Source organism: Hipposideros armiger, unplaced genomic scaffold (genome assembly GCF_001890085.2).
Source record: "Hipposideros armiger isolate ML-2016 unplaced genomic scaffold, ASM189008v1 scaffold_1716, whole genome shotgun sequence".
In the NCBI taxonomy this organism is placed as follows: domain Eukaryota; kingdom Metazoa; phylum Chordata; class Mammalia; order Chiroptera; family Hipposideridae; genus Hipposideros; species Hipposideros armiger.
Window position 1 is genome coordinate 10,734 of NW_017733066.1, and position 13,139 is coordinate 23,872.

At 40.9% G+C, this 13,139-nt stretch overlaps 1 protein-coding gene across 2 annotated transcripts in view; it reads left to right on the forward strand.

The window, feature by feature from the left end:
• The window catches only part of LOC109378068 (nuclear body protein SP140-like), a 30,229-nt gene that overhangs the window by 10,605 nt on the left and 6,485 nt on the right, over positions 1-13,139 (forward strand). The window contains exons 3-7 of one of the 2 annotated variants that reach the window (XM_019634536.1): positions 161-226; positions 5,814-5,918; positions 7,949-8,091; positions 9,168-9,215; positions 11,677-11,718. In XM_019634536.1, the coding sequence (XP_019490081.1) occupies positions 161-226; positions 5,814-5,918; positions 7,949-8,091; positions 9,168-9,215; positions 11,677-11,718 (404 nt within the window). Of the gene's footprint in view, positions 1-160; positions 227-5,813; positions 5,919-7,948; positions 8,092-9,167; positions 9,216-11,673; positions 11,719-13,139 lie in introns of both variants that reach the window. The other variant, XM_019634535.1, reaches the window with a different exon arrangement.

A 13,139-nucleotide genomic window follows, 5' to 3' on the forward strand; every position in this document is an offset into this window, starting at 1 on the left:
TAAAAAGTAATTCTGCAATTAACCTCACCCTGTTATACTGGAATTTGCCCCATTTTTGTGGTTCAAATGTTGAAAAAAATACTTACTCACCACTGACCTATGAGCTTTGAGAAGTATATTCACAGAACTGAATGATTAACCTTTTTTTTTTTTTTTTAAAGAAGAAAGAAAGGGTATTCCTGGCCAAGAAATAAAAGGAAGTGGCCGAGAAACATATATCGAAAACGTAAGCAGGCAAAGTGAAGCCGTCACACCGGCTGAGTTTATCATGGCGCTGCTCATTGTATCCTTGTGGCCTATAGTCTCCTGAGGGCCATGACAGTTTCCCAGCGGCTATGTCAGCTGGGATAGAGGCTCAGGGACTGTAACGAAGGGGCTAAAAAATGCAGTGGCTTCAACGGAATGGTTCATTTCTCATTCTCGTAATTGTCCAGAACTAAGAGATCCAGGGCTAATAGAGAAGCACTGCCGCCCTCAGTGTGTGGCTTCTTTTCTGGGTCGAGAAATTTTTATTCATTTAGAAAGATGTTCCAAAGAAGGTTAAATGAAGAAAGCAGACTGTGTGTGTGCGCACACACACATGTGGTAATAAAACATGTATAAACATATATATTTGTGAGAATATTTTCTATGTATCTATAAGTCCTTATTTATACATATTTATCTTTCTACATATAGAGACATAGATACAGATATATAGAAACATCAATGGCATTTCACTTCATAAAAATATATGCAACAGTTATATTTAGTCACTGGTGATGTTTATATATTTTTTGTGTTTTTCAATTGTATTTGGTGTATTCAAAATAGTAAACATGTTCAACTTCTGTAATAAAAAAGTATTATTTAAATAGTAACATATGCAAAGAGAATATCCTAGGAGGATATATATATATATATATTTTTATTAGTTTCAGGTGTACAAAACAGTGCAATAGTTATACTTTTTACCCCTCAAAAAGTGACAACCCCCCTACCACAATCAGCTGCCCCACTTCCCCCCCATATCATACATATCTATTAAAATTCCATTGACTCCACTCCCCACACTATACTCCACATCCCATGACTATATATGTATTCAATTATAATTGACATACAATATTAAGGAGGATATTTTTGAACAAGTTAATTGTGGCTATTTCTAGATGTTGATATTTCATACAATTTTATTTTCTAAATTTCCAATAATATGTATGTATTACTTGTAATCAGACCCCTGAAATTTTGTTTATTTTAGTAGAAGTTTAAAGAACTCTTTACCCTGAGACAATGAGGGTAAGACCTCATTTTCATTTTCACTGACAATTTTGAATCAGTGGATCTACACAAGACTTTAGAGTGCAACTAAAAATTCCTAATTTTCACCAATCTGCATATCTTATATTCTTGTCAATTTACATGGCTTCCCTGTGAGTGAATTTGTACAATTTTGTTTAAGATAAAAAGGTGGTTGCATCCATTTTAGGAATGGTTATTTTCAAAATATCAAATATTTAGATTTAATCATTATGACATTTTTGTTTAGGTCTGTGTGTCAGTAGATAAATTCTAAACCACTTCTCTCCAAAGTCCAATGAAATATTGCATGTAACTTAAAAGTTGTCCCTCCACAAAGTAGAGAAAGCTCCTGATAGCTGCTTGGGGTCCCTTATCATTATGTTCCTTTCTTGTCTGAGTGTAGAGTGAGGGTTTCAGAATTGAATCCAGTGTTCCTTCACTTGGATTTGGTCTCACATATCAGTTGCTGTTTTCCAAACTCTATTTTCCCCTGCCTAGCCCTAGCCAACAGTAAAGCTGCTGGCCATTTGGTCTCCACTGAAAAAAAGGTGAAAATGCATTTGAAAAAACAAGATTAGAGATAAGATAAAGTGTGTGTCACTCCCACTTTGCCTTTTGGGTAACACACATTTTGCTAAGGTTTTGAGAAACATAGAACTACTTAATTTTTTTAGTAGTTAACCTTACCTGTCATTTGAGAGCTGTGACATTGAGAAAGCCAATCTGTTTGGAGCCAGGGTTTCAATTGTTTGTGTTTATATCACAGTTGATATCTGTCCAAGATCTGAAATGTTTTTCTCTGAGTTTTATCTGCTTTTCATGGAAGTTCCTTTGCCTGCCATCATTGGTCATTAAAATGGCTGGACTTAGGAATTTTAAGCAGAGAGCAAGTTTATTCTCTCACTGCCTTTTTTTTTTTTTTTTAGCTGTGAGCCATCCTGCCACCTGTTGGCAGCTCAGCAGCTGCTCAGCTTGGGCCGGGAATTGAACTGGCGATCCTGTTGCTCAGAGCTTGCACTCTTTTTTTTTTTTTTTTTTTTAAAGATTTTTATTGGGGAATTGGGGGGGATGGGAACAGTGCTGGGGAATTGGGGGAAGGGGAACAGACAAGTTGCTGTCATTTTTGTTCTTCAGTCTAGTTGTGGAGGACGTTGCTTCACTGGCCCAAGTTGGCACCATCATTGCGCTGTTCCCGGGCGAGGCAGATCAGTCGCCGGCTTCTGGACGGCCGCTCATTGCAGCTGCTGGCCGCTCACGCTGGCTGGTAGCCCATGGCAACCCACTGCCACAGGGACTGCAGCCTCTGCCGTCGCCGGCGACTCAAACGGCTGCCCAGCTCCAGGTTGAGCTGTTGTTCAGCATCTTAGCTGTAGAGGGCAGTGTCACTGGCCCTCATATGTGGGATCCGAACCGGGGCCCTCTGGCGTCCCAAGCCAGTTCTTAACCATCGCGCCACTCGGCCAGCCCCAGAGCTTGCACTCTTGAGCGAGCTCTTAACCAACTGAGCCTCTTGGCCGGCCCCTGTCTCACTGTCCTTTTAAATCTACCCTCTAGATGAGTTTTTCCTGTCCTGAGTAGGTGTGGTAGCTTTTCTATTCCCTTGTCCAGTAGTTGAGAGTCATTTTAACTACTATTGTTAAAACTTCAATATTTTCTTTGATTCAAAGCATCTCCCCTCTTTCCGCCTCAGCAAGCCTTGATCTGGGCCACCTTCAGTTAGAAGGTGGAAAGGTCAGGTTTTTAGGTTGTTAGCCTAAAGACCAGAAAGTGGGATTTTTTTTTTTACCAAGCAATAGGTCCATTTGAGGTTTGCTTGTCTAATATGCTCATAATCTGCTTAGAGTTTACTGCACTTAGGACTGAGTAGTCCAAAAAACATTTTTTCTTGGGATCTACATAATACCCACCATCACCAGATGGTGGTCATTGGACAATGGGCATTGAACACAGAAAGAAGGAAATTAATTTGTCTTCGTGAAACACATCTGAATGACAGCAAACATTGAGATGCACATTTATAGCCAATTAACTTACAAATAGAGGCACATTCTCTGTTGACACATCTACCAACTCAATCTTTAGTTACTATTTGAAACTAATGTTTTGGAGGACTCAATTCTACCCATTACTCTGCCTCAGCCTTTTTTCTGGTAGTTTCTTAGATTGTAATATCTTTGTCTAAACCAAGGTGGAGAAAGCCCTTGGTCACATTTACTTCACTTTTACATCACTTTCTGCACAAATTTACAAATAACGTTATTCAAGGTGATGTGCATAACCTGTTTCTCACCTGTAAGCCCCCCATAGGGTTTTCCTTAATACATAGAACTTCTATTTTTTTCTATTTCTCCAAAAAATTCTCTGAAATATCTTCACTTAATTTTGTAGCTTTTGTCTCATTTTTTTCCTGAATATATATATATATATATATATATATATATATATATATATATATAAACTTTATTGGGGAACAGTGTGTTTTTTCCAGGGCCTATCAGCTCCAAGTCAATTCACTGTTTTCAATCTAGTTGTGGAGGGCACAGCTGAGCTCCAAGACAAGTCGTTGTCTTCAATATATAATAGTTGTGGAGGGTGCAGCTCACTGGCATATGTGGGAATCGAACTGGCAACCTTGGTGTTACGAGCACCGTGCTCTAACCAACTGAGTCAACCAGTGGTCCGCTGGCAGCTCAGCTCCATGTCAAACCATTGTCTTTCACTCTAGTTATGGAGGGTGCAACTCACTGGCCCATGTGTGAATTGAACCAGCAACCTTGGTGTTAAGAGCCTGCGCTCCAACCACCTGAGCGAACTGGCTGCCCCTTCTGAGTATTTTAGTTTCTGTAATGGGAGTTATCATTATCTTGATCTCTATATTTGTTAGAAAGAGTAAATAAATTAATTGATTACAATTGGCATCTGTTAAGCACTTGATACATGGCTGCTTGAGGTATAATTGAAAAGCTGATTTCAATTGTTTGTTTTACTAATATGGGGTTGTGAAAAATAAAATAGAAGATAAGCCTAAGATTAGCCATTTAATTCTTGGTAGTTTAAAGACTAGGGATTAAATGTTTTTCTTTATGCATTAGACAGACTTTGGGGAAGTTACATTTAAATGGAAATTTTGAAAAGCACTAATATATGCAATGTAACTGCATGTCTGTGACTGTAATTATATTTTTCTACTATGTCAGGAAAAAAGAGAGGCAGATCTAGAATCCATTTAACTCATAGTGACAAAGCCCCGAAAAAGAGTCCAGTCCAGAGGCAATAAAGAAAAGAGGAATGTACTTTCAATAAATAAACAACTAATTTCCTGTGCTCTAGTCTGTGTGTTTAGCTAATAGACCCATTTACCTAATTGTTTTATGTAGCGTTACTAACTGTTCAGAATGCGTATGATTTGGTCTATTTTCAAAATGTGTCAGGGACAGAAAAAAGATAATTCCACAAAACAGTAGCTTGATGACTGATCTAAACCAGACCCAAAGGGTCCAGGGGCCACTGCAGTGATGCTGTCCCCACTGAACCAATAACTTTCAAACTGGAAATAGCCTGTTGCCATATAAAAGGTACTTATAAACCAAAAATTATTTAGTTGACTCTTCTCTTGCTACACAGAGAGTCACAGGTTGCACATCACAAATGGTCCACAGTGGTGATCAGAAGCCTGTATCTTTCTCTCTTTTGAATGTGTCGGTTTGGGTCAGTCACTGGACCACTTTTGCCTCAGTTTTCTCATCTGTAAAGCAAGAGAGTGAATTAGGCCAAACATCCTTCTGAGTCCATACCAGTTCTGAAAGGCTACGTATCTCGAAACGAGCATCAGCACGACAGACAGGTCCACTCCTCCCATCAGGGCTCTAAAATGCCTCCTGGAAGGACAGCATCAGCTTCACATCCTCACAGAGTTAGTTCATTTGAAGATCTTTCATCCCTACTTCCGTGTAATAAGGTCTCCAGCTGCCCTCCCCCCACAAAATTTGCAGACTTTCTAGAGTTTTCTGCGATCCTGTCACAGCTGATTTGATGGAGAAAGCTGATATGAGGGAGAAATAAAGCAAAGCAGAGAACACAAACAGCAGGCGGATACCATCTCTATTAGGTTACCCCTCTCTCTGCTCGCTCAGTCAGAGCTCAAATAGGGAGATACAAGTACAGTCTCTAACTTTGTCTCCAGCTACCCAGCTGCAGCATAATAGCACAGGTGGAGAGCTCCCTTCAGAACACGATAGCAACTGTATGTTTCCTTGTCATGTGTGAATCAGTGGGGCTGACTGGATTGGGAGTTTTATTGAAGCCTGATTTTTCTGCCAAAGCATTCTCTTTTGTGTGAAATTTGAGGGTAGAGGTAGACACTGTAGCTATGTATAAGAACATGCCACTTGGAAGACTTTGACTCTAGAGATTTGTGGAGTCAAGTTTCCTAAGCACCCCTGCGTCTTTATAGGAACAACCTCAACATGGGAGGAGGGGGACACGTGCAATTGCAGAATGAGACAGAATGAAGAAATCTTCTCTTTCAGGGCCTAGAAAGTACGTCAAAGAAAGTGTGAATTTTCGCTCTCAAATACTTCCTGTGACCTGTGGTGAGCTGAAGGGAATGTTATATAAGAGGGTATTGAAACAAGGTGAGTTTCATGGTCGGCTTTGCAACCCTTATGTGAAGGAATTACAAGAGGAAATGGAATTATCCATGTGAATTACACATCATCTAAGGAAGTGGGGTAGCATTTTGGCTTGAGAAGGAAGAAGGGACCCCTAAGATGATATTTTCACACATTAAGAAATCACACACCTTAGGTGCTTACTACCATATGGAAGTGTCCATGGAAATGCCCAAAGAACTAAAGAGAGATGAATAAAAAATGAAAGGAGAGAGGCCCTTAGCCTCCATCTTCATATCCTTCCTCTCTCTGGGTAATCACCAGACAGGATGCTTGGTGCAGTGAAAAGACCACAGAAGTTAGAATCAGAAAACCTGAGTCCCAGCCTAGCTATGCCAACAGTGGCTAATTCATCTATGTAGAGAAGGGGACCTTGTTGAGCCTGAAATTTACCATTTAAAAAAGAGATAATAATTAAAATTTGCCTCATGTTGTAGCTGTAAGGAATTAATTTACTTAATTGTATGTATAAAATTTAAATTCTTTTATTGAGATATAATTCACATATCATACAATTCACCACTTAGAGTCTACGATTAAATGTTGAGTTTTGTTTTTGTATTCACAGGATTGTGAATTTTAGAATTCACAATCTGATTTTAGAACATTTTTGTTCCCCAGTAAAGGAAACCCTGTGTCTATTAATAGTCAATGCCCATTCGCACCTCACTCTACCCCCCATCCCTAAGCAACCACTAATCTATTTTCTGCTCTGCAAATTGGCCTATTCTAGGTATTATATATAAATTAAATCATATACTGTGCCCTTTCATGATTGGTTCTTTCACTTAGCACGATGTTTTCAAGCTTTATCCATGTAAGAGTATGTATTAGTACTGCATTCCTTTTTACTGTCAAATGATGTAATACTCCATGGTATGGATATACCATGTTTTGTTTTTCCATTCACCAGTTTGGGTTATTTCTACTCTTTGGGATTATGAGTAATGAATGCTGTTTTGGACATTTGTGTGCAGTTTTTGTGTGAACACATGTTTTCAATTCTTTTGGGTATATATCCAAGAGTGGAATTGCTGGTACATATAGTAATTTTATGTTTAGCTTATTGAGAAAACATCAAAATATTTTCCACAGTGGCTGCACTCTTTTGTGTTCTCACCAGCAATGTATGAGGGCTCCAATTTCTCTCTCCTTGCCAACACTTATTGTCTGATGCTTTAAATTGTGGCCATTCTAATAGGTGTGAAGTGATATCTCATTGCGGTTTTGATTTGCATTTCTAATAACTAATATATCTAACATATAATGATCTTTTATATATAATTTCAAATTGCCACTGAATAACATTTCACAATTATTTTTAATATTGGCTTTCCATGAATCCAAGGATATAAAAATCCCTGCTCAATAATTTCAAACAATGATCCTTTTGTAGTTCATAACTATGATGCTTGGGTGTTCACTCTCTTATGTGATGTGACTCCCTCAAACCTTGTTACATTCGACATTGGCACATTACCTGTCCAACATGAAAAGAGAGAAAAAATAATGTCATTAAACTAGATGAAAAATGTTGTAATAGATGGCACAGATGTCACCAGGGTGCCCTTCTGAGCTACGGGGCCCCCACTTGAGATCGCAGTCCAGCTGCAGCTCTGCCTCCACATTGCCCCAGGGCCATCAGAGAGTCTGGACTGTTCTCTGTCCTCAGCAAACTGAAACTCTCTCATCCTTCAGAATCATTTGCTTAGCCTTTGAAGATGATTTTGGAATATGTTTATAAAGTTGAATTTGATAAAAATAATCACTTTTTTGTTGCACAAAGATAAAAAAAATGTGCACACAAAGCAGACATCTCCTTTGAGGGGACTTACAGGCTGGGTTTGGGGATTCTAAGTCTGAAAGGGGAGGCCCTACTCTCCTGCTGTTGATCCTGAGCCCACACTGGGCGACTCCAGATCCAGTGCGGTGGGAGGCTACTGTCTGAGCTCTGAGGACAGAGGTTTCAGAATCACCTTATCCTGATCTTACAGGTACCATCAAAAAGTGTATACAGAGTGAGGATGGAAATTGGTTCACCCCTAGGGAATTTGAAGTCAAAGGAGGCCGTGCAACATCAAAGAAGTGGAAGCAAAGTGTGCGCTGTGGTGGGAGGCCCCTAGAATGGCTGATGGAGGTATTCCAGTGGCAGCGGGCGGGAGGTGTGAGTTTCTTTGTGGCACTCTAAGATAAGGTCTCTATTTTTACTCACTAAATACTGGTTGAGTTCTAGCTGAAGCCATGAAGCTCCTAAGTTTACCCTCTCACTGGGGACAGGTGCCCCACACTCACACCTCAGTACAAGGCATGAAAGAAAGAAGACAGTCTAGAGTCAAACAAGTGGGAAGAAGACACTCCAGAGAAAGATGGCATGAAAACCAAAACCAGACTAATGTTGCTGTGTGGGTTGAGTTCGGAGGATTGTGTGTGATATGGCATAATCTATTACTTGAGGTGGTTTGTAGAGGGATTTAATACCAGGCTAAGAAATTTAAACTCATAAAGTAGATAATACAGAACCAGTGCAGTCCCTTGAGGTGTGAAATGATGTGTCTTTCAGCCCAATAAATCTATACTCAATGTACAATGCTTAGCTCAGATGTCACCCCTCTCTGACTATTCCCTGACTGACCTGCCCTGGGCATCGCTTCCCAGACTCTCTGAACCCACTATTAAGGTTGTTCCAGACTGTTATATACTTCTCTTTCCATGCTTTCTCTTTTTCTCTCTAGACCCCTCTCCCTCCAGGGTTTGTCCATCTTTGTGTGCCCAAGATAGTCCAGAGTGTTTGACACCGTATGGTTATGGGATGTGTGTGTGTGTGTGTGTGTGTGTGTGTGTGCGCGCGCGCGCGCGCGCGCGTGTGCATGTGTGTGTTGATTTACTAGACCTTGTGTGTAGGTGCAAGCTTGAGTGACACTGGGGAATGGAAAGGAGGTGAGAGGTATCAAAGAGATTGTGAAAGAAAACCTCTCACAACATAGAGAAAAAAACATAAGAGCAAGGAAAAAGGTTCTAAAGATGATTTTCTGGGTACCATTGATGAATTCTAGAAGTACAGGTGAGGAAAGGGAGATGGATCCTTATTTAGACACCTTGCCTTTCATCTGATAGTAGGACATCAAAGTAGAATATTTGAGAGGAGGTTGGAAATGTCAGACTTACAACACAGAAACATAGGCTAACCATATACTTGGGTCTTTTATTTTTCAGAAAGGATTTCTATATAATCCTCCAAGAATATATAGTAGGAGAAAAAAGGTAATTATTATATAACTTTCTTCAAGTTCTCATCACATAACTGATTTTACATGTACAACATGTTATTTTATGGTTTCTCAATTGGATAATTATAATTAGGTATCCTCTTTTTTTTTTTGCATATGGCTTCAGAGTTGCTACTTTGAACATTCTGTTGTATACAAAGTCATCTTTGAATAGTAAACCAAGATGGAGATGATAAGGAACCATCATAATACATCTCACAGATGAATTTTAGCTATTGATGCAAACGTTGTAAGGATGTCAAAGCTGTAAAAGCAAACATGATTATGGAATACATAAAGACATTTCATAATAGAGTCATAGCAACAGCTTCAAATAAAACCCAGATTTTTTTCATCAAGGTTATTATTTTCTAATTGTATTGAAATCTGATAGTTCAAATGTTTGCTCGCCATTATCCAGATGACCCTGTTCTAGTAGATAGTCTATTTTGGGACATATATAAAACAGTATACTATTTTATGAGATGTGCAACAAAAAGCGTATTTTTTTAAATCCTCTTCCACCTTCCAATAAAATGTACACAGAGACACACAGAATGCTTTTGCCCTTCATGAGGATGGTGCTGTGGGAGAGGAAGCGTTTGGGATATCAGTGTATACAGGAGAGCCTGACTTGGAAAATTGTTTACTTTGATGCCATCTTTTTAGCTCCAGCAGAGGGGCTGTTTAGCCTTTTCTTGCGATCTGTGAAAGTGATTTCTCCCTCTATGGAAGAAGGCTATGAAGCCAACAAACAAATACATACAGTGCAGGGTAGCTTCAGGACAAGGCGATGGCTTTTCCAAGATTGGGTATGAGTGAGAGCTTGAGACAGAGAGGAAGGTAAGAAATGGTATTCTTATATAGTTCGGGTAGCAATGGCCATCGGTGACAGTCACAGGCTCCTACAATAGGTCACACATAGCTGGCCACGGGGACTTCATTGTCCACTGGGAATGTGAGATCCAGGCATTTACGTCATCTGATGCCCTGGATGGTTTGAACTGTTAGTACTTGGGACATTTCATCCGCTGAATTTCCTAAAGGGAAACTATTATTAGACCTATTTAGCGCATATGTTAAAGATCAGCGTCTCTACCATTCCCAGGTTCAAGGGTTACTCAGTTAGACTACCTACGTGAGCTGGCAACTGCATATCACCAGGCTCTACCCTCCTTTATGGGTCCAACATTTTTCTAAGCTGCAGTTGCCTCTATATTTTGGGTCTCCTTGATCAAACACAGAATCTCTCCAAAATGTCAAAACCCAAGACCCACTATTACCTCTGTGGGTCTTCCGTGTCTCTCAAGATCTCTCTTGCTAATGGAGCCCCTTGACTTCTGGAAACTTCAATGTGACTCTCAGCACCACACGACAGTTTCCTGGCTCCTGACAAGGGCCACTAATATATCTTTTGATGACAGCCTGCTGTGTTGTAAAATCATATACTCCTCCAGAACAATCATTTATTGTGTGCTAATATTTGCCTAAGAGATAACATGTAATTTCTTTTCCTAAGTGAAAGAATACTCATTTATTCACTTGTTCAATATATAATTATCAAGCACGTACTAAAGGCCCTACGGCCATTAAAGAAGATTGAAACAATATCCTTGACCTCAAGAATTATTTCAACTTCGTTGTCTAATATGGAAGAATAACTAATATGTATGGCTCGGGGAATTCTCAGTCATAAAAAGAGGTAGACAGTGACATGACTACCTCTCAGGCCATTGTCCAGTGGGTCATACTTGTCTATGCCCTCTCTGCCTGGGCTGGAGATAAAAGTTGAGGCTGTTTACTTCCAGCAGAGAAAGTTGCCAAGTCATTCTACTGAATATGTATAAGCAATGTAAATCTAGAGGGTGGTAGTCAGTTACCCCTGAAAAATCACTTAGCTGACCTTTTGGGATTCAAATGGAGAGAAGAGAGTGAACTTCTAGAAGAAGAGCTGCAGCACTGGGATCCTTGAGCACATTTTATCTTTAAGGCTATGCCCTGAAGAGCTGCAGAAGGTGGTCGAATTCTTCTCTGGGACACTTGTATGGATTCCTGGATTCTAGGCTCGCTGAAGGCTGTTGGTGATGAATCCTCGTCCTGATGCTCTCATTGCAGCTCCTCCGGTGGGATGACACTTCCTAATATAGGGAAGAATGCCTGAGGGTCCCTCGATAGGAGAACCAGAGGAGTGTCTCCAACTCCATCTGTGGTAACCAGGGCCAGGCTCCCTGCATGGCTTCACAAAGGCCCACCTTGGGTCTGAGAGCCAGGGAATGCAGCTACATTGGGCCAGATAGTAGTACTTTAGCACTTTTAATTCTCCTCGTAAGTATATAGGTCCATGAAATAGTGGACAGACTGTGGTTTGACTCCCTCAGAAGATGGCTGTTTAAATTAGAGATAGAAACAAACATCACATTCAATATTGTAACTCAGTCTTTCTCTCTTCTCAGCAGAGAATACCGAAGTCTCATGACAATACTTCAGTAGACCCTTGTGTAAGTATTAACTCCCACCAGACACCCCAGAATAAGGCAGGCCTTTTCCCTCAGTATATTATCTATGTCATTGTCTCCATTTTCTGAAGCATGCTCACACTCAGTCAGAGCATGTGTCTGTGTGTGATGAAGAGGGAACCGCACACGCATCACCCATGCCAGGTAGATGGTTCTGGGTTGGGTGTCTTGGTATGAAAGCATCATTTCCATTGGTTCAGAGGAACCCTTCCTTTTCCTCATTTGTGTGGGAAGCAGAACTCTGGACCACTGAGGTCTCTAGAGCTGGGACTTGAGGTGGTAGTGAGTGGGGCTGGCCTGCAGATTAGGAGTAAGGTGCAAACCTGAGAGGATAGCAGCATATTAAAGAAGGCAGTAGGGAAGGACACAAAAACCCCAAACATCCACTCCAAGGTGCAGGCAGAGCTAACATGGTGTCAGTCATCAGCTGGAAGGAACAGGCCCGGCGAAGCTGGCAAGTTCAAGATGTAGACTGCCATGACTCCTGCAGAGAAATGTCCTCAGGGCATGTGGGTCCCTTACAGAGGCCCTGCATCCAACCTCGAGGGGGCCATCAGGGCGCTGAGCTGTTTAGGACTGAAATCATCATCACTCAGCAAATCACAGGCATTTTTACTCAGACTGATACCAAATGGCTGCCTGCTTTAAGGACTTTAAGCTTTAAGGTATTTATATATATATATAAATACCACTTTTTTTTTAAGGTTTTATTGGGGAATTGGGGGGGGGGAGAACAACGTTGGGGAATCGGGGAAGGGGAACAGCGTTGGGGAATTGGGGGAAGGGAAACAGACAAGTTGCTGTCCTTTTGTTCCTCAGTCTAGTTGTGGAGAATGTCACTTCACTGGCCCATGTTGGTATTATCATTGTGCTCTTCCCGGGTGAGGCAGTAGCTCGCCGGCCACTGGATGGCCGCTCACGGCTGCTCACAGTGGCCTACGGCAGCCCAGCCCCAGGTCAAGCTGCCATTCACCATCCTAGCTGCGGAGGGCGCAGCATCACTGGCCCTCATGTGTGATCCGAACCGGGGCCCTGCTGCTCAGAGCTGGCGCCCAAGCCAACTCAACCAACGCACCACTGGGCCGGCCCATATATACCACTTCTTTATCCAGTCGTCTATTGATGGGCACTTAGGTTGCTTCCATATCTTGTCTATTATAAATAATGCTGCAATGAACATAGGGGTGCATATGTCTTTTTAAGTTACTGTTTTGGGCATTTTTGGACATACCCAGAAGTGGGTATATTCAGAAGTGGAATCACTAGGTCATAAGGTAGTTCTATTTTTAATTTTTTGGGAAACCTTCATACTGTTTTCCATAGTGGCTGCACCAATTTACAATCCCACCAACAGTGCATAAGGATTCCCTTTTCTCCACATTCTCATCAACACTTGTTGTTTG